This window comes from Pelophylax lessonae (assembly GCF_965119305.1).
Source record: "Pelophylax lessonae genome assembly, chromosome: 5".
Taxonomy (NCBI): Eukaryota; Metazoa; Chordata; class Amphibia; order Anura; family Ranidae; genus Pelophylax; species Pelophylax lessonae.
This window is the reverse complement of record NC_138772.1, coordinates 271,173,085-271,192,011: the sequence shown is the minus strand read 5'-3', so window position 1 is coordinate 271,192,011 and position 18,927 is coordinate 271,173,085. Positions and strand designations below refer to the sequence as shown.

At 42.1% G+C, this 18,927-nt stretch overlaps 1 protein-coding gene across 2 annotated transcripts in view; it reads left to right on the top strand.

Moving 5' to 3' along the window:
- Positions 1-18,927, top strand: part of EPB41L4B (erythrocyte membrane protein band 4.1 like 4B) — an 839,761-nt gene that overhangs the window by 659,984 nt on the left and 160,850 nt on the right. For both annotated transcript variants that reach the window (XM_082258285.1, XM_082258286.1), the window contains exon 18: positions 17,576-17,704. In XM_082258285.1, coding sequence (XP_082114411.1) covers positions 17,576-17,704 — 129 coding nt within the window. The remainder of the gene's footprint in view (positions 1-17,575; positions 17,705-18,927) is intronic.

Sequence of the window (18,927 nt, the reverse complement as noted above, 5' to 3'; positions counted from 1 at the left end):
TATATTATTTTTCTTTATTTGCTATTTTTTTTCCCCATTAAAGTTGAGTTACTCTTTAACGTTTTGCTGCTGGTATTATTACTGAGCTTAGCTGCGTTCAATATTAGGGTAATTGAATTTAGTGCAAAATGATATGGTGGATATGGTTCTAAAGAAATCTTCAAGCAACACTCCTTTTTGTATGCACCAGGAAGACTTTGGAGGTGCTAAAAACCCCTAACCCTATTTGGAATCACCACTTTCAAGTAGCAATCCTGTGTGAACACAGGTTTCATTAAGACTAAATTTTTGCTCCCTGCTTTGAGTTCTTTTATCATAGTGAGGAAGATAAATCAGAGCCAATTGGCAATACCACAGAAAAAAAAAATGGTGTGCATAAATAAACCTTAGGGGAAAAAAACTATTCTAGGCAGTTTCCATTTTGTCATCCCTGGATATGCTGGGCATGTTTACAGGTGTTTTTGAGTTCTCTATTTGTGTGTTCGGTTTGCAGGAGGTTTGCCAAACTGTACCAAAGGTCTGATTGTTAATCCAAACCCAAGCAAAGTCATCAGAGGCAGAATTTATAAAATCAGTTCTAGCTACTTTCAAGACTAGACCTCATGCACACTGGACGTTATCAAAACGCCAGTAGAAAGCTGTAGCTGTAGAAGGAGTTTTTCAGCTTTTTTGAGGTAGCATTTTTCAGCGTTTTTCAGCTTTTTTGCAACTGTAGCGGTTTTTAGCAAAACTATACCCTCACAAAAACATTTGACTCAAAAACGTAGATATACACCTAATACCTGCGTTTTTGGACGTTTTTCAGTGTTTTTAAGCTTTTACCAGAGTTAGAGAGTTTTTACATCTGAAAACATGCTCTAAAACCCACTAGTTCTAGGGTTTTTTTCTAGTCACAAAATGCCCCTGACAAAAACTGCTGATAACAGTCTATGTGTGCATGGACACATAGGATAACATGCTGGGGAGTTTATTGGCTGCAGAAGAAAAAAACATCTGAAGCCAAAAACAGCAGCCGTAAAAATCCATACCTAGTGGGTTTTAGGGGGAGTTTTTAGCTGTAAAAACACTCTAACTCTAATAAAAGCTAAAAAAAGCTAAAAACCGATGAAAAACGCTGCTATTCCACAGATGTTAACGTTTTTGAACCATAAGCTTTTATGGGAGTATAGTTTTGCTAAAATACGCCAAAAAACACTGAAAAACGCTACTGCAAAAACGCTGAAAAACTCACTCTACAGCTACAGCTTTCTACAGCTACAGCTTTCTACAGCTAACGCTACTGGCTTTTTTTTATAACACCAAGTGTGCAGGAGACCTAAGAGGTAAAAGATTGTTAAACAAACATGTACAACACATACGAATGGAAAACCAAAATACTATTTGGAGCGAAACATTGATTTAAATAATAACGTGAAACATCTAAAACACCCAATTGCTTTAAATACCATTCTTGGGGATGTACTAAACCTGCCTGACAATCTGCACATCTGTACTATGTATACAATGTACTACAGAAAAAGTGACTTTTACAAAAAAGACACACACAAAAAAAAAAAAAAAAAAACAACCTAAATTGCACACAAATGCCATTTTTTTCTGTGCCAACCTTTTTTTTTTTTTTAAATGGCATGGGGATCCATCAAAATACATGTCAGACCCTTTAGGATCTGGTAAGTATTTTAGTGGACCTTTGGGAGGGAGGGAGGGGGGTGTAGATTGGTCTAAATACTGTTTTGTTTTTTAAAAAAGATAATGGGGTTAATTTACTAAAATTGGAGAGTGCAAAATCTGTGCAGCTGTGCATGGTAGCCAGTCAGCCTCTAACTTCCACTTGTTTAATTAAGCTTTGACAAAAAAAAAAAACCTGGAAGCTGATTAGTTTCCATGCAGAGCTGCACCAGATTTTGCACTCTCCAGTTTTAGTAAATCAACCCCAATGTCTCTGTCGCTGGACTATACAGTCAGCAGCAGTGCCTATGTAACCATAGACATGCGGTCCAACAAGCATGGACAGGGACCTTATAAATCCTTTATGACACATTGGGTAAATTTGCTGACATCTGGGAAGATTGAAGAAGCGGCACACCATTGGAGCTGGTGGTGCCAAGCGACCAAGAACCTACACAGTGGCCCATGCAAAATGCTGGTCTGTTTTGCAGCTGATATGCCTGGGGCATAGAAGCCACCCTGCGACAGGGATTATAAAAGAAGGGCAGGACAAAAAATGGCTTTACCCACACTATCTTGTGCCAGGTAAGGTCATGTGTGACAGAAGCACTAACCTCCTGTGCTCCCTTCTGCAGGTAAAGTTCACACATATGCCTTACCTTTCACACATCCTGGACCTGGTGGTGAAGAGTTTTCTAGTTAAGTACCCTGGCTTCCAGGATGTCCTTTGGCAGGCCAAATGAGTATGTGCCTACTTTAGGTGGTCATTCCTAGTGAGTGTTCATCTTCCTGAAATGCGGCAACACAATTTTCCTGCCACACATTTGATCAGCAATACACCCATGTACTAGAGCCTGGCTATGCTAAAGCAGCTGCACATGCAGCAGAGGACTGTCAATGAGTATTTATGTGAGTACAGGACTAGTTCAGAAACTGGGTTTTTTTTCACCACATCCGTGGATATTGATTTAGAATGTTTGTACTAACCTGCCACTGTTCTTAGAGGTAATCCGAAAGAGGCATGTTATAATAATAATAATAATATTAATAATAGAAATAATAAACTTTATTTTATGTAGCACCTTTAGAATAGCTTTTTCCTGACGCCAACATGGCAGCATACACATGATATAGCTACGCCCCTATATCGCCCTATATCGTTATAAAGTGTTCCCTGGTGGTCTAGTGGATTATTGTGGGTGCAATAACTCCTTTTTCTTACTGTATAGGGGTAGGAGGACGCCGGAGCGGCTGACTTCTGCATTCTCGGCTTCCCCACGCGGCCATTTTCCTGAAGCCCGAGAGACGCCGGCGCATGCACAGTGCGTCCTCGGTGCTCGGCGGCCATCTTGGATGAGGGAAAAAGTCGTTTTCCCTCATCCAAATTAACTTTCTATTAAAAAAAGCTGGGGGGGGGGAGGGTCACGGTGATTCAGCACCCTATTTAAAGAAAAACATGTCCGCTGGAACAGGACATCAAGGAAGCAGCACGCCAGGACAGTCTACTGAAACAGGTAAGTGTCTCATGGGGGGGGGGGGGCGTAAGATGAGGGGGAGGGGGTTAAGGTTAAAAAAATTTACTATTTTTTAAAAAAAAGAATGTATGTATACATATATATATATATATATTTAAAAAAAAATATTTTTAGGAAATTTTGCAGGGGGGGGGGGGGTTAGTCGGTTAAAAGTATATAAGGTTCAGTGTATTGGCGTAGATTTAAATAAACACAGGTGTTTATTTGATGTCACAAGGTATCTTTGCATGTATACAGATAGAAAATTATTAGAAATCTTCCCTCTTCCTTTCCTTTCCTTTCTAAGACTATGCAGCCCCCCTGCACCTTTCAGTATTCCATTTTCAACATGAGCTTACCGCCACACACACAAGACCACCACCATATCAGGTAAGAGCCAACATCGGGTAAGTAAGAAGAAGGGAGAAAAAAGAGTGCCCTATGCCCTGACGAGCGTGCCTTTTTATCTATTTCAGCCCCAGCTGCTCGCATACCCGCTACACGAGGTCCAGAGCATCTCTGGATCACCAAAGTGTGTCCAGGGCAGAAAGTGACTCCTCGAGTCCTGGCAGGCCTCAAGCACGAGGACGCAAATGCTTTCAAAAAAGAAAAAACACAGCATCGCCACAGCGGGCACAGCGTCCGAGAAGAAAATGCTGGTCGTGCGGAGACGACCCAATGGGGGGCAAATTAGTGTGCAGTCTCTGCTTTAGACATATAGCCAGAGACCAGGAGCTTGAAAGCCAGCAAGTCTCAACCCTGCTGAAAAGGGTAGTTCAAGATTCGCTGGTGGAATTTTGGGGGCGCCTGATGCAACCAATGGCAGGTGGGCAAGTCACGGTCCCCATACCGGCTCATGATCCTACCATCCAGGCCTCCTCGGAAAGGGAAAGGCCCAGTACGTCAGGGATAATGCCAGCTCAGCGGACCCCGCGAGCTGAATCCCCAGGTTCAGCGACACAGCGAAACATCCGGGAAGAAGGGGAAGACGTAACCTCTTCCTCGGCGGAGGACCCAGAGGACTCCGGATTCAAATTTTCTATGGTTTCCACATTTATAAAAGCCGTAAAGGCGGCACTGGAATGGGAGGACCCGGAACCCCCCCAAAAGAGAGGGAAAACGTACTACCCCAAGCTGCAAAAGCAGGGCCCTACCTTCCCTCTTATGACAGAAATAGGTGTGTTTCAGGAGGAAGGGGAGAAGTGAGAAAGAAGATCTGCTTCTTCCAGTAGACTCCAGAAACTATACCCCCTCACAGAAGAAGACGGGGCGTCATTGTTAGGGATGATCGAACGGTTCGGGTCGACCATTGGCTCGGCCCGAACATTGGGTGTTCGAGGTTCGGCCGAATTTAGAACTTTTTGCCCAAAAAGTTCGGAATTAGGCAACCAGAACCGCCCAAAATGCAATGCTTCAGGAAATGGGCTTTAAAAGCCCGTGATTGGACCAGAACCATTAGCAAAAGCCAATTGAGGGGGCAGGAGAATGCTAGGAATGTGATTGGAGTGACTAGGGGGTCCCTAGACCAATCATTAGTGAATACGCCCCCCAGTATATAAGATCGCCCCCGCCATATTCCTAGCATTGTTATACTGGACATGGAAGAGAGTGGAAGCAGTTCTGTTAATTTTACTTTAAAAGTGTCATTTAGCTATTTTTAGTGTGAGGAAAGGGATATCTAGTGTAGTTAGAGTGCTCCTTTACACTTAAGTTAGCTTCAAAAATGCAGTTTCTGTAGGGAAAGTGTTAAGTGTAAGGGGACCGTAGTGTAGGGTTAACTGGCAGTGACTGCTATGGCAGGGGGACAAAACCCTTCCATAGCAGGGTGACCGCTATAGAGAAATTATCATTTCTCTGAATAGCTTCGGCACACCCATATGGTTTCTCACCAGCCAAGCATTTTTTATGCTGCAGGGGCTTTTTTGAGGACATGTTTGATGTCAGACATGACATCTGAACATGTGTATAGGGGGTATATATAGACATATATGTCTGAATATATACCCCTAGACATATAGGTATGATAGTAGCAGAAATAAATGCTTGCGCTAATGAAATCATTTACAGTAATATATTTCTGCTACTATCACACCTATATATGTCTAGGGGTATATATTCAGACATATATGTGTATATATACCCCCTATACACATGTTCAGATGCTTTGCCTGCCTCAAAAGAACCCAAAAAAATGCCAAAAAAACGCTAGCGTCAAAAAAAAAAAAAATGCCCAGGTGTGTTTTTGCTGGCATTTTTTGGGGGGTTTTGGAGGCAGGCAAAACATGTGAACTTGTGTATAGTGGTGTATGTACACACATCCATATATTTATATACACACCTAGACATATATAGGCGTGATAGTAGCAGAAATATATGCTTGCGCTAATGAAATCATTTACAGTAATATATTTCTGCTACTATCACACCTATATATGTCTAGGTGTGTATATAAATATATGTATGTGTGTATATATACCACTATACACAAGTTCAGATGTTTTTCCTGACTGCAAAGAACCCAAAAAAATGCCTGCTTTGAAACCGGCAAGGTGTGGAGAGAAGCCAACCCCCTGAAAGTTTTCTAATACATACAATCCTTTTTTTTCTGGTTCTGGACATGCTACAGAGCTTAAACTTCACAGGTACACCTTTTAGACCCCCCAGACACAAAATCACACAAAAAAAGTTCTTAAAAATTGTCATTTTTGATAAAAAATCCAATTATTGAAAAAATTTTAAAAAAAAAGAGATGTTTTGATTTTTACTTTGGATTTCAGATCTGGGGGGTCTAAAAGGTGTGCATGTGAAGTTTCAGCTCTGTAGCATGTCCAGAACCATGACAAAAAAAAAAAGATAATTTTTCAGTAGAACAGGGATGTGGGTCGGGACCCTCCTTTAACTTTAACACCTATATGATCTTTTTTTCTGGTTCTGGACATGCTACAGAGCTGAAACTTTACAGGTACACCTTTTAGACCCCCCAGACACCAAATCACACAAAAAAAGTTCTTAAAATTGTCATTTTTGATAAAAAAGCCAATTATTGAAAAAATTAAAAAAAAAAAAAAAAAAAAGAGATTTCAGATCTTTGGATTTCAGATCTGGGGGGTCTAAAAGGTGTACATGTGAAGTTTCAGCTCTGTAGCATGTCCAGAACCATAATAAAAAAAAGATTGTTTGTATTAGAAAACTTTCAGATCACACCAATATGGTTTCTCGCTTTGCACAGCACCTTACCGCTTTAATAGCAGGCATTTTTTTGGGTTCTTTGGAGTCACCCAAATCAAAAAAATCTCTTTTTTTTTTTTTATTTTTTTCAATAATTGGCTTTTTTTATCAAAAATGACAATTTTTAAGAACTTTTTTTTGTGTGATTAATAGTTAATGGGGCATGACCCAGAACCCTAGGCACTTTTTAGGGGCATTTATTGGGTTTTAGGGCTTAAAAATGGTGTTTTTTGATTACCGAAGTTCGGGTCCCATTGATTTCAATGGGGTTCTGAAATCCGAACCGAACTTTTGGAAAATTCGGGTGTTGTGGTCGAACCGAACTTTTCAAAAGTTCGATCATCCCTAGTCATTGTCCAATCCGCCTGTGGTGGATGCGGCAGTCACCAGACTGGCCAAAAATGTATCCCTCCCAATGGAGGATTCCTCCTGCTTCAGGGATGTTCTAGACAGGCGTATCGACACTGACTTAAAAAAAGCCTACCTTGCAGCAGGTAGCGCCTGTAAACCAGCAGTGGCATTAACATCTGTGGCAATCCCCATAGGAGTTTGGACGCAGAATTTGGAATGCGCCATTAATAGCCAACTGCCGAAAGACCAGATTATTAAAGCTCTGGATGAAATAAAACTCGCCGCGGACTTCACGGGAGAAGCGGCCATAGACATCATTAGGTGGTCCGCCAGAGCGATGCTCAGCTCGGTGACAGCCAAGAGAGCCCTGTGGCTAAAACCCTGGGCGGCAGACCCTTCGTCAAAAAAAAAAATTGCTGCACGCTTCCCTTTGACCGGGAAGCCTTATTTGGCCAAAAATTGGAGACGGCCATCTCCAGACTCACGGGTGGAAGCTCGGGTCTTCTGCCTCAAGACAGAAAAACCAGGAGACAAATGTGATTTTTCGCAATATTTCCAAAAAAATTGAGTTTGAAATATATAATGTTTGGGGGTTCTAAGTAGTTTTCTAGCAAAAAATACTGATTTTAACTTGTAAACAAAAAGTGTCAAAAATAGGCACGGTCTTGAAGTGGTTAAAGTTGATTAACAACATCAGCTCCAGTAGGATTTACCCACTTAATGAACAGGCCATTTTTTGCGATACAACACTGTTGCTTTAACTTCTTAACAACCGCCTGCCGCAGATTTACTGCGGCAGGCAGCCCCTCCTACGTGAACTGAGGTAGCTCTACGTCGGTTGTGCGCCTGGACTCCGATGCACAGGGCTGGTGGCTCCGATTGCTGCCAGGCACCCGCGATCGCTCCCTGCTGAGAGAGAAGAACGGTCAGCTGTTGTAAACACAGCTGACTGTTCTTCTCTCTGGAATGATCACAGAGTGCCTGTGATCCTTCTATATAGGATAGGATCTGAGTATCATCAGCATAGAAATAATAATTGAGCCCATCTGATCTAAGCAGTTGGCAAAGTGTAAACATATAGATGCTAAAAAGTAAGGGACGCAAGATTGAGCCCTGAGGAACACTGTACTTGACTGGGCCAACTTTAGACTAGAATCCACCAAGAGAAACAAAGTGACAGCGATCAGTGAGATATTAATTAATCCATTTCAGAGCCCATTCTGAGACTCCAAATATGGTTTCAAGGCAAGAGAGTAAAAGATTGTAGTCTACAGTATCAATGGCAGAACTAAGACCCAGTAGAATTAGAATAGTGAGCTGGAATCAGAAACTAGCAGGTCATTAATGACTTTGACCAAGGCGGTTTCTGTGCTGTGCAGTTGCCGAAAACCAGATTGGAGGGTTTCAAATAGGTTATTTAAAGTCAAGTGATTATGTAACTGAGAGATCACAACCCGCTCAAGGATCTTGGCAAGGTAGGGTAAGTTAGATATTGGATGTTAGTTGTTTTAATTGTCCAGAGCCATGTTGGTTTTTTTTTTTGGTACTGGGGGGATGGCGGCAGTTTTGGTACAAAACCAGTGCTAAGGGAGTCATTTATGATATTGAGAATAATGGGGCATAGAGAACTAAAACAAGGATTTAAATAAATGGATTTAAATAAATGGGTGGGAATAGGATCAAGTATGCAGGTGGAAGATTTCATATTAGAGACCAATTTAATCAGGGATGCAGAGAGATGTGGGAGAGAGAAGGACCAGTAAAACTAGGTGGGTCAAGAAGTGATGTGAATGCAACATGTGGTGTGGTAAGAATTTGATGACCTATTTTGTCAATTTTTAAGGAGAAAACATCTAGGAATGTGTTACAGAGCTGTGTTGAGGCTGGAAATGTGGAGGGACTGTGAGGTTTTGTTAAACTGTCAATGGTGCAGAAGAGTTGTCTAGGGTTGCTAAGATTTTTTAATAGCATGGGAGTAAAAGTTTGATCGAGCAGTCTCAATTGAGTTTTTAATGGGGCAAAGGTATCAAGGGAAGATGAAAACGACTGATTAAGGGCATCTATTGTATCAACAAGGGTATCAGAAGAGGAGCTGCAGGATAGGGAAGAAGTAACATTATTTGGGCTGATTAAAAGAAGCCCAGTTGCAAAAATTTACAGATGGAGGTGTTAGAAATGTCTAATTCTATATTGAAAAGAATAGCTATATGGTCAGACAGTCCTAAGTCAAGGGGAGAGCAGTCAGAGATAAAAGAGCTGTTAATAATGATAAGGTCTAGGGTGTGTCTTTTGATATGCGTGGGGGTGCAGGCAAATTGAGTTAGGTCAAAACATATCCCGTAGAGCTAAGAAATATTTAGCCAAACTGGAAGACTCTGAGTCAGTGTGTATAATAAATTCCCCAAGTATAACAATTCTTTTAAAACTAAGGCAAAAAAATAAAAGCAAATCAGCAGTCATCTAAGAAATCTCTACAAGACTTGGGTGGTCGATAAACAGTAGCGATAACATGGGAACACAGACCTTGAGAGCAAGGCATTCCAAGAAAGAGAAAAAGGGTACAGTAACAAGGGATAAAGTGTACAGCAAGCGGCAAATAACAATTATACCTCCACCTTTGCCCAAAAAACTTGGGAAGTCAAACAATCCATACCTCGGAGGGGTCAATTGGTTTAAAAGAATGCCATAATTTTGTTTGTGCCAGGTTAAGCACAGAAAGTCCAGCTTATTACCTACAATAAAGTCCAAAATGAGTAGTGCCATGTTATTAGCAGAGGGAGTGTTCAAGAGCGCTGATCTGGCCTTTCTTGGAGGATCTATGGGAATCAAAGTGGAGTCAGGGCGTGTCAGTGAAAGTAGGCTTTTGAGGTCTGCGCCAGTGCGGGGTGGCCTTGCAGCCTTATGTTGATAAGCAGGGATTGAGATAGCACAGGTACTTGAAAGGAGGAGATGGCATCCAGTACCACGATGAATGTATCTCTTAGGTCGTAAAATCCCTATATTTCGGCAGAGATCATATGCACCTTTAGCCATAAAATAGTTCTGTTTTAGTTGCATGTGTTGAAGGGAAGTGTACCTGAGCAGCATGACTGAGAAATCCAGGTACATTGGGGGAGAAAAATGCCCAGTTGTTCACAGGGCAGCACAAGGAAATAGGTCCAGTGATCAAAGGAAGGTTCGGAGGAGAGTCAGCAGCAAGCTGGGGCAGATTAAAACAGTAAAACAGAGGTCCAATGCAGGGCAATGAAACAGGTCAAATGAGTTGTAAATGGGTGGAGTGAGATAGTTATGGACATTGTTGACCTCAATAACACTGAAGACTCAAGGTCCTTTGCTGCAGGCAATTTATGGTGAATTTCATTTATACTCAAATGCAAGGACCACAGGCTTCAGGCCATGAAGGAAAGGAATTATTACCGGTTTTCCACTCTTTTGGATTCCCAATACAATGGGAAAATGTCAGATGATATTTGCCAAGCTAGGGGGATGAAAAATAATCCACCTGGAAGAGGTGCTGCCGAATAACCTCTTGCCAGCTTTTCAAGAGCAAGCAGGACCCTTTTTCATGGCCACTGTACCTCTGATCGTCAGGTTGCTGAAAGGAGTAGCAGCGGTAATAATGGCTTAAGTAATTTTTTAGTCCACAGTCAACAGGCTTGACTGCTAGCAGCAGTCACAAACCGTGCCTAAACCATATGATTACATGGGGTCCAGAGCAAATGTGGACAACCTTCAAACTAAGGACCCCCATTGACTTTTGAGTGTCAAGGCTGGACAACTGGTAGGAGCTTGCTCAGCATGTGAAGGAGCTGCTGGTTTGCTCTGTAGCTTATTGCTGTTGGAGAGGGAATTCTGTGAAGTGGGCAGTTTTGTTTTTTGAGAGTCAAATGCATCTGTCCCTTAACACAACTGACCAGAAAACTTTTACAGTATAAAAATGAACCAGTCCTAGGTCAACACACACTGCTATTGGCCTGCCACTGAAATGTGTCACCTGCTACCACTACTGGGCTGCCATTAAATGTGCAACATGTAATTTTTATACAGCTGGGCCTCAGCTGTAAAATTTGTATTTTTTTTAGCAGTGTCAATCCTGCATTGTTCATCAAAGTTGCTTTGTTTCCACAGATGAATGTCAGCTATAAAATATATAGTGTTTGCTGGAGGGTAAATTTTGCCTACTAGTTTGCAGCATTATCCACTACTCTGTCAATCAAAAATATGCATGGCTATTGTCTCTCTGATATAATGCACTATCTTGTGACTTATTATTTAAAATAATCTTGGTCTCTCCCTGTTAAACCACCACCCAATACAAGTGCTTACATACTTTGCATGGAAGTCAGTGCAATTTCTCTTTTGCTCATTGATGGACACAGCGCTCCATAGATCATAACTACTGGGTCATATTGCCTCCTCCAGGAGTAGGACTAGGCAGAACAAAAAAAAACCTGGCAACACCCATGGGCTAAGCTTGGTATATAACCCTCCTCTCTGCTCTAGGTAATCAGTTTTAATCTGGTCAGGAGTAAGGACCTATGCTCTTGGCTGGAGTCACTGGTCCTAGCAATTTTTTCTCCTTCCTTCCATCTTTTTTGTTTTTGGGAGATCTACAATCAACTGCCGGGCTAGGCTACGGGGGGGGGGGGGAATCTAGATCCAGTTGTCCTCCCAGCCATCGAGCGCATGCAGATCACAGATATGTGCTAGGTCAGTCACGACGGACAGAGATTGGCCCAAGAGTTAAATGTCTCACAGGGTCGCATACGGCCAGGTGTGAGTCTGAGTCACAGCGGTCCCTTGGCCGACAGCTCCCCTACTTGGGGACAAGATTATTTCTGGTGCGTTGCCCGCACCATGGAAGGGTCCTGGGATAGTGTGTGTCCTGCCCTGGTAGTCTGGAGGGATCCCAGTGTAGGAGACCCCTAGGTGCATGCCCTAAACTGGTTTCAGTGTGGGTGTAGTGCAGGGGGGTCCCAGTGCAGAGACTGGTGCAGAGTGCACAGCGGAGTCTCCCCTAACGTGTGTCCTATCTGTTGAGTACAGTACCTTCAGGGGGATCCCCCTGCAGAGGGTGCTGCATTGCAGAGGGCACAGGAAACATCCTGGCAGCATGCTTCAGCATCTGTAGCTGCTGGCAACCAGGTTGGAGGAGTCAAATGACGTCATGGCAGCCATATCCCCTTAGTCTGGTTGGTCTCTAGCTGGCAGCCATGTTTGTGTAGCACAATGATGTCATGGGGGCCATTTTTCCTTAGTCCCGGAGAGGCTGGAGACGACCGAAGCCTTGTGGCGATGCCGAAGCTCCTCCTCTTCCTCCTCAGTTTCTTCTTCCTGTGCCCGGGACATATATGAAGGGATGGCATCCAGGGTGTTGCTGGGTCCAAATTCTCAGCATTCCTCTGGTCGGTAAGGTGAGTGCTTGGGGGTCCGTGTTATCTCTCTCTCTCTGCTGATAGGTACCCCGAGCCTTGGGCGGATCCTTTAGTGGTGCCAAAAGATAATTTTTGTACTGCAAGGTCTTCCTTTCCTTATGGAGCCTCAGGGTCACCCCCCCCCCTCCACTGTTCCCCTCATGGAGGTAGCAGGTCCCTCGGAACCCCAGCTTACCTGTAAGGAATGGGAACAACCAAAATTACCCTTTGTGGTCCCCAAATGTTTTGCTCTACATTACCCTTTATAAAAAAGTGGACTAGTCCACCAGTGGTGGACCTTCCTGTGTCCAGGTTGAATAAAGCAACAATGATCCCAGTAGAGAAATCCCCGTCCTTTAAAGACCCAGCTGACAGGGAAATGGAGGCTGTGGCAAGCAGCATGTTTACTATGGCTGGTTTGACATTGCCGCCAGACTTTGCCTCAGCCCTGGTGTCTGAGACCCTACCTGAGTGGGCAAAGTTTTTGCGCCAGGGTCTGGGGGGTGAGCAGGTCCCTGCTGATTATGTTGATTTAGCGGACCAGTTGGTCCATGGGCTGCAGTTTATCTGTGATGCAGCTTTGGATACAGCTCCTGTGCTATCCAAACTTTCTGCTTCAGAGGTGGGGATTAGGTGGCTTTCTGTGGCTTAAGAATTGGTCTGCAGACCAAGCCTCTAAGAAAGCTCTCATTGATCTGCCCTTTTAAGGCCATCGCCTGTTTGGGGCTACCCTGGATGACATAATTAAGGGTATCATGAAGGGGAAAAGTACCTTCCTGCCACCATCCAGGAAAGGGAAGGAGCCCCGTTGCAGACGGGGGCCCTCTTTCTCAACCAATAGAAAACTATTTTGTGCTTCTGGGACAGAGAATTAGGGAAATAAATCTTTCAAATCTTCCCTGGGAGGTTGCAAGCATCCTTGGTTTGGTAAACCTAGAGCTAGCTTTTCCAGACCTGCAGACAATACCCCCTCAGCATGAAGGTCTGTCCTCACCCATTACTGGGGTGGGGGGACATTTTCACTGGTTTCCAGCCCTGTGGACCTCTTTCATGAATGTCAAGGAGGTCCGCAACATGTTTATTTTGTCCATTTCAGTTTTTTTAGGTTGTGTATCTCCTTGTTCAGATTTAATTCCTGCAAGGGTTCGGGTGATGTCCAAACAACCTAAGGTCCCCCCTATCCCTGTCCAGGGAATTGAATTACCTAGGTCGGATTTTAATTCTGACCAGGGTAGTCCTTCCTCTGGACAAATGTCAGGAACCACAGGCCATGATGCACTGGCTGCAGTCACCTACGCAATTTTTTTTTTTTTTGCGTTGTAAAAAAATAGCGACAATTTTGAAAAAAAAAAAATATATATTTTTCACATTCACATATATGACATTCTCAAAAAAAATTTTAAAAAATCAATGTTTTTTTTAACATTTTAGGCCAATTTGTTTTCTGCTACATATTTTTGGTAAAAAAAATCACAATAAGAGTATTTTGATTGGTTTGCGCAAAAGTTATTGCGTCTACTAAACTACGGGAAAGATTTATGTCATTTTTATTGTTTTTATTTTTACTAGTAATGGCGGCGATCTGCGATTTTTTTTGTGGGAGTGCGACATTGCGGTGGACAGATCGAACCCCTAACTGACATTTTTGACAATTTTGGGGGTACCAGTGACATTACTACAGTAATCGGTGCTAAAAATATGCATTGTTACTGTAATAATGACATTGGCAGGGAAGGGGTTAAGCCTATGGGTGCTCAATGGGTTAAATGTGAGTCTAGGGGAGTGATTCTAACTGTGTGGGGGGGGGGGCTTGGCTTGTGAAATGACCATAGAGACATGTGATCCTATATAGAAGGATCACATGAGCTCTGTGATCATTTCAGGGAGAAGAACGTTTGTGTTTACAACAGCCGACTGTCCTTCTCTCTCAGCTGGGAGCGATTGCGGGTGTCAGACTGCAATCAAGGCCGCCTGACCCGTGCATCGGCTTCCCCGCTGCCGAATGGGGGGAGCGCGCCACCGGCGGCGCCCACTAGCCTCCTAGCTTCCTGCGTGCGACCAACGTAGGTCCACATCGGTTTGCGCAGGAGAGCCACCCTGATGCAGTAAAACTGTGGCGGGTGGTCGGGAAGTGGTTAAGGGTAAATTCCCCTTTTAGAAAAAAAGAATAGATACACATTTTTTTGCAGGAAAAATGTGCATTTGTCATTTTTTTCATCAGGAGCTTGCAAATCATTGCACCCACAATCAGTGGATCGCGGGTGCAATGCCTGGCTCCTACACACTCTCCCGCCAGCTTTCTGACCACACTTCTGTATGAGGTGTCAGTCTGAAAACTGGAGAGAGTGTGAATGGACAATGAGCATACTGATCAGCATGCTCCATTGAGAACTACAATTTGCTGCAGTAGCAGATGGGACTTGTATTTTCTTGGTTCAGAGATTCCTGTGAATGAATGATGCTGCTGTGCCGGGACCAATTTCAAATGGGATAGTGGTGTTTGGGGAGAGGATTCTCTACCAGCTGTAATAGTGGAGAAAAGGGAGCTAGAACATGTTGCATGTTGCACCCTAAATCTGTAAAATAAATAAAAACTTTTATGTGGCTTATAAATTTGGCCGGATGTGGCTATAGACAGCTGTAATAAGTGCAATGATTATGGAAAGCCTGGGGTCAATATTTTCTTTTAGTACCAAATGATAGATTGTTTTTTATAAGGAGAAGTCATTTACAAACAGAACTGTGAGAAAAAATCCAGTAAAAATTTTTAATTTGTGGCAGGGATGGTAAAGTTAGATGGTTACTGTTTCTGCTTGAGTGTGAGGGGGAAAACTGTCAGCGGAGGAAGGCGGAACAGTGGAAGTCCACAATGCATGGCCATGAGTTGCAGCGGGTATGCTGTGAGGATAGGAGGGAGGAGAGGTGCTCCTGGGTAACCTGACGCTGTGGCCAGTTGCTAGGCAATGCATTTAAGATGCTTGAAGAAGCCTCACACGCTTACCCAGAAGCAGCTCTCCATCCTCTCCTCATAGTGCGCATGCTGCCATACATTGACTTACCGTACATTGCAAGCTTTTGTACTCTATACTATACCTTAATCCTGTAAGCAGCTGGCACTCCAAACTCGACAACAATCAAACAAAAAAGAAAAGCTCTCAATACTGAGCGCAGTGGAAGCTTATTGTCCAATCAGCTTTAAATGACTTCAGCAGTATAGGTGCAAGCAATGTCTCCTGGGACATTAGGGAAGCTCTTAGGCCTGCCCTGATGCTTGTTTCATTTCCTTGAGCCATGGTGAGCTGCACCCCAAAAGGTTCTAGACAGCAAATGTGTTACAACAATCTAAGAAGAGAAAGGAAAGCGCCTCTAAGTGTAGACTTAACCAGAAATTTTATTAAAACTCACAAATGGCCACTCACAAGGTAGGAGAGAACAAAAGGCTCATCATAATACAAAAAAACACTTGTCTCTAGGGGGAGGAACACCACAGGAGATCCCTGTATCCAGCTGTCAGAGGGGAGGAAGCCAACTGGTAAACCATCCACCATTCAAAGAGAGGGCTGGAACGCACCTGAATCACAGCTCTGGCGTGATGACCTCACCGGAACAAGCAATGCATTTCTGAGCATGCACAATGGTTCTGTCGGGCATGCGAGCTCCTTTCTCAAGCTAATGGGGACATCTAGTGTAACCTTATTTATATTCACATAGAGGGAGTGGTTCTAAAAGCCATAGGACTACAGGGCTCAGCTTAAAGCCAGGGACAGATTAAAATTAAACATACAGTACCAACACATGTCCCAATATTGGTGGGATTACAATTTCCAGCATGGAACCAAAACAGCAATGTAAACAAAAATTATACAATTTGTGTCAAAACTATATTAGAAACAATAACTAATGGCATTGGGATAAGAAAAAAATAAATAAATTAGGATAAGGAAGATGTTTATGGGATGTCAATTCCAAAATAACTTTTGCATTGTATTGAAATAAATATCTAAAAGCCAGCCACAGAAAATGGATTTTCTTATCAGTAAGCAAGATATCTCACCAACTTACATGATACTGAATATATATCGATACCCCAAAAGACTTGAGGATGTAATTGCTGCCAAAGGTGCTTAAACAAGGTACTGAATAAAGAAAGGGTATGAATACTTAAGTACATGTGGTATTTCATTTTTTTCTTTTTTTTACTAAATTTACAGACTTTTAAAAAGTTCTGTTTTCACTTTGTCATTATGGGGTAATGAGTATAGATTATTAATAACAAATGCACTGTATATTGTGATTGCTAACAAAAATAAGGGGTTTGTCCAGTAATTTTAAGGATCATATTTATATTGATAACAAATGCACTGTATATTGTAATTGCTAACAAAAATAAGGGGTTTGTCAAGTAATTTTAAGGATCATATTTAAAAGGAAGCAAATTCTTACCATCAACAAACGTTTACTGCTGGTGATTCTTCCTGGTGCATATAGTTTGTATTAACAGTGAATGAATCACCACCAGTGAATGGTTGTAAAATTCATATTTACTGCTTTATAATTATGCCCCTACATGTGTGTAATATTATTTGGTTGTACATACTTGTGATATGTCACTAACTAAAAGTTATTCCAAGATGCCATATTATTTGCTGACTGTTTTCTGGGGACCTAAATGTGGTTGTGGATTATGAGTTTATAGCAGGCAAAGAGCATTCTAAAGGCCCGTACACACGTACCGTTCGTCGGCATACAAACGTCGGCGGACGAAAGATCTGCCGATTGTACGCGTGTTAGTATGGTGCCTCCGACAGATGTCTGCGCACAATCCGCGGACAAAAGTCTTTCTTGCAAACATGAAAATTTTTGTCTGCGGACACCAGAACGGACGATTGTTCGCCTGTCAGTACAGAATTCGGCCGACAGACCGCAGATTTGCAAGACTGGGCATGCTCAGAAAATTAAAAACACAGGGAAAGTTAACCATTACATGACATCACTTCTGCAGTCAGCTGAAGTCTGCAGACAAAATTCTTGTGCTGTCCTTGTGCTGTCTTTGCACTTTTCAACAGACACCGACATCCCGGGGAGAAAAGACGAACATTTGTATGCCGACCATCGGTACGTGTGTACGGGGCTTTAGTTATGCCTGTCTGTGCTACATATTAGCCCATGTTTATACAGCAAGACCAATTGATCCCTAATACTGGCCTTCACACGCCTAGCTTGCTGCTGTATGGGGGATTGCAAGAGGGTGCCTGGCGTTCAGGAGTAATAATTCTCTAACTAAATTAATCCAAGAGCAGTCAGGAAAATACATTTTTATACTATTGCATTGGCTACACCTGTGTTTTTCTACTCAGATGTTTAAGTAACATGTACATTTTATTTCTTTAAAAACTACAGAGTGAAGACCAGAAAACGTATGAAAAGCCGCTCCACTCTCCAATATCTCCTCCTTCATCTTTACCTGAACACATAAAATGCAACATTTTTAAAACACAGATGGACACTGCTTACAGAAGGGGGTCTCAGGTGTGTAGAACTCTATTCTACCTTACTATGTATAAAACTGAACTCCAGCCTTACATTAGCTTACAATTGACAGTTGTACTGAGGCAGGGCTTTGTGATGTTTGCGGCAAGTGATGTACAGCACTTTGCCCGCCCTCCCACCAGCCATTATTTCTGTTCATTTAACAGAGATATTACTGGGCCTAAAATGATGTATGTAATAAAAATGGAATGGGTAAAAATTGTATTAACCTGTTGATGAAGTTGAAACGGTTGGAACCAGGAACTTCAGTATTAACAGATGTGCACAGGGCATACCTGTAATCAACACAAAAATATAAAAACAAATCTCTGGTCTAAACAGAAAAGCTTTCTAACCTTCTAATAGCAGAGGTATTCAGATCTTGAAATTGAAAATGTAACCAATTAACAATTTTTAGCCTCATGCATAAAAGTGCCATGTCCTAAAGCTTAGTTTAGGTATGCATATTTTTGCAGATAAAAACAAAAATAATTCTGAGTTGGGGAAGATTGTATCTGTGATACCGAATTAGTGCATAAATAAATTAAATAGTGTGGCGCTAAATAATACAACACAATAGAAATTATACCATACTTAATCTGCATAAAACTGTAATATACTGTAAATGAATGATAAAAATCTCAATTCATAAAGTGCAAAAATGTGAAATAAATGCATATTTACATTTCATAAAAAATACATCTACATAATAAAATGAGTGTGTTGAAAAACCAATATTCAAATCCTATATATGAATAATAAGTCCCAATTCATGAAAAAAAAAAAAATCTAAAAAGTAGGTAGCACATGTGCAACAGCCAAAAAAATATAAGATGTATAGTCTCATATCCAAGTGCAAGTGAATGCTGAATTTAGAGAACACTTTGCATTCAATGAGAGTGACCTGCCCTGCTGCTTAGTGAACACCAGGGTATTTTTCTTGGCACAGGAGAAGCTAGTGGGAATCACTGTAATAGCATTGCCTGCTACAATGATTTCCAGCTTCCACAGGGATCATCTAGCTTTGACAAATGCATACTTACATTGGTCCAAGATGTAAAAATATACATACCTAAACTGTAGCTTTAAGATCTTGACTCAGGACATCAGGGTGATGGCGCCACACTTTAAGGTAGTATACTATGATACTTCATTCATGTGAGCACTGCTGTGTGCCTCAATTACAGCAGCCCCTGATTGGTTCTTTAAAAAAATATAAAATA